This window comes from Lolium perenne, chromosome 5 (assembly GCF_019359855.2).
Source record: "Lolium perenne isolate Kyuss_39 chromosome 5, Kyuss_2.0, whole genome shotgun sequence".
NCBI classification, from domain to species: Eukaryota; Viridiplantae; Streptophyta; class Magnoliopsida; order Poales; family Poaceae; genus Lolium; species Lolium perenne.
In genome coordinates, this window is record NC_067248.2 from 204,771,393 (window position 1) to 204,773,084 (window position 1,692).

The 1,692-nt window shown below is 45.3% G+C and overlaps 1 protein-coding gene across 1 annotated transcript; it reads left to right on the top strand.

The window, feature by feature from the left end:
• The first annotated feature begins 1,037 nt into the window (after positions 1–1,037).
• Positions 1,038–1,454, top strand: LOC127303967 (uncharacterized). The gene has a single exon (XM_051334682.1). It carries the CDS (start codon positions 1,038–1,040, stop codon positions 1,452–1,454), a length of 417 nt encoding a protein of 138 aa, XP_051190642.1.
• Positions 1,455–1,692: the final 238 nt, after the last annotated feature.

A 1,692-nucleotide genomic window follows, 5' to 3' on the forward strand; every position in this document is an offset into this window, starting at 1 on the left:
GGGGCCTTGCCTGTGATAAGCGGCCTTCTTCAAACCCTAATGCATTTTCTGTCGATCGGCCGATGATGTCATGCAGAGGTCCTCGAGCTGTCGTGGATGGCCATAGGCTCGACCTGAATAAAGGTCGAGGTCCTACGATTCCTCTCACGCCATGCAAATAACTGCTTATTGCATGTTTTCAATGATCTGGCTGGACTGTCAAGTTTCGGAAGGCTCCGCTGGTGAACTCCAATAGACGACATGCTGGAGATTGCCGGATCGGATTCTATTCAGTAGCGCAACCATGTTTTTCTTTCGATTTGGTTTTAGAGGGAGCGATGCGAAACTATGCGGTATATTGCCATCATAGGACATGTCTTTAGTTTTATGGTGAAATTAGTCACGGAGAATGAAATAGAAGCCGAGATCTGAGAACTGATAATGGTGGTTCGAGTTCTGCTGCAATCAGATTTTAGAGAAAATAAAAACAAAAAGCGAAACAAAAAAAAAACTCGAAATGGGCCAGGTCCATCACCACTGGTGTCTGCGGCACTTGGTTTGCGCAGGCCTGGTCGACAAATAGGAATTGCCCTTTATCAATGTTGTTGGATCACATATCCACGTCAAGCTACGCCGGCTAACAAAAGTACTAATGGGCATGACGTCTTCCATACAATAATATTTATTTACATCCACGCCTCAATTTTTTTTACATCCAGTCCGACTAAAAAAATCCGTCGGGCTAATTCAAAAAAAAAATCAATAAATTACGTAAGAGATAGGCTACACGTTATGGTCATATAAATGAGTATCTATCAAGGAGTTATTGATTCTTATTTTGTTTTCAAGATGAGTAAAAGAATACAAGGGGAATACATATTTTCTTGTGGTTATCGAATTTATATGTCATATACGTTGAGTGTATCTCTTGCCTATTTTTGTAGATACTCATTTATTGCATATGAAATATTCTCTATATCTTCGCTATATATACTGGCTCCTACACACCTAGGAAATACCAGTTATACCTTTACCTTCTTGCCCAACAATCACCAGCAATGACGAATCACTGTCTCCTCATTGTTATGGCTGTGGCAGCCGTCCTTCTCACCGCCACTAGCGCCTCCCAGCCCACGACGGCGTACAGCATGGTAGAGCAATACGGCTTTCCACCGGGCATCATCCCGCAGGGCGCGCAGAGCTATGAGCTCCGGAAGGATGGCTCCTTTGAGGTGCACTTCTCCGGTGAGTGCGGCCTGCAGGTCGGCGGCTTCCAGCTTCACTACAGCAGCCGGGTCGCCGGGAACATCCAGAACGACACGATCAGCGGCCTCGAGGGCGTGAAGGTGAAGATCGTGCTCCCGTGGGTGCGCATTCGGGAGCTCAGCAGCCAGGGCGGCGAGATAAGGGTCCACGCTGGGGCGATATCTAGGTCGTTCCCGGTCAGCGACTTCTCTGTTAGCCCTCAATGCTAATCAGGCTCGAGACTACAAGAACAATATCAACGGAACTACGACAAACGCCACTTGTACTGTCACAATAGCGTGGGTTAAGATTGAACACTTTAAACTTTCTTTATTTCCACCAAATTTCTTTGGGATATTAAAATTGGTTTCATTAGTTCTTGGCTAATTGCTTCGAGCTCGTTCACCTTAGGAGTCATTAGATTTTCATGGTGATTTATGTGTTATGTATGTGAGCTACAAGTGGATT

Bases quoted from the DNA above. Each gene is read 5' to 3' on its own strand.
- LOC127303967 (XM_051334682.1), top strand. From the start codon at position 1,038: ATGACGAATCACTGTCTCCTCATTGTTATGGCTGTGGCAGCCGTCCTT.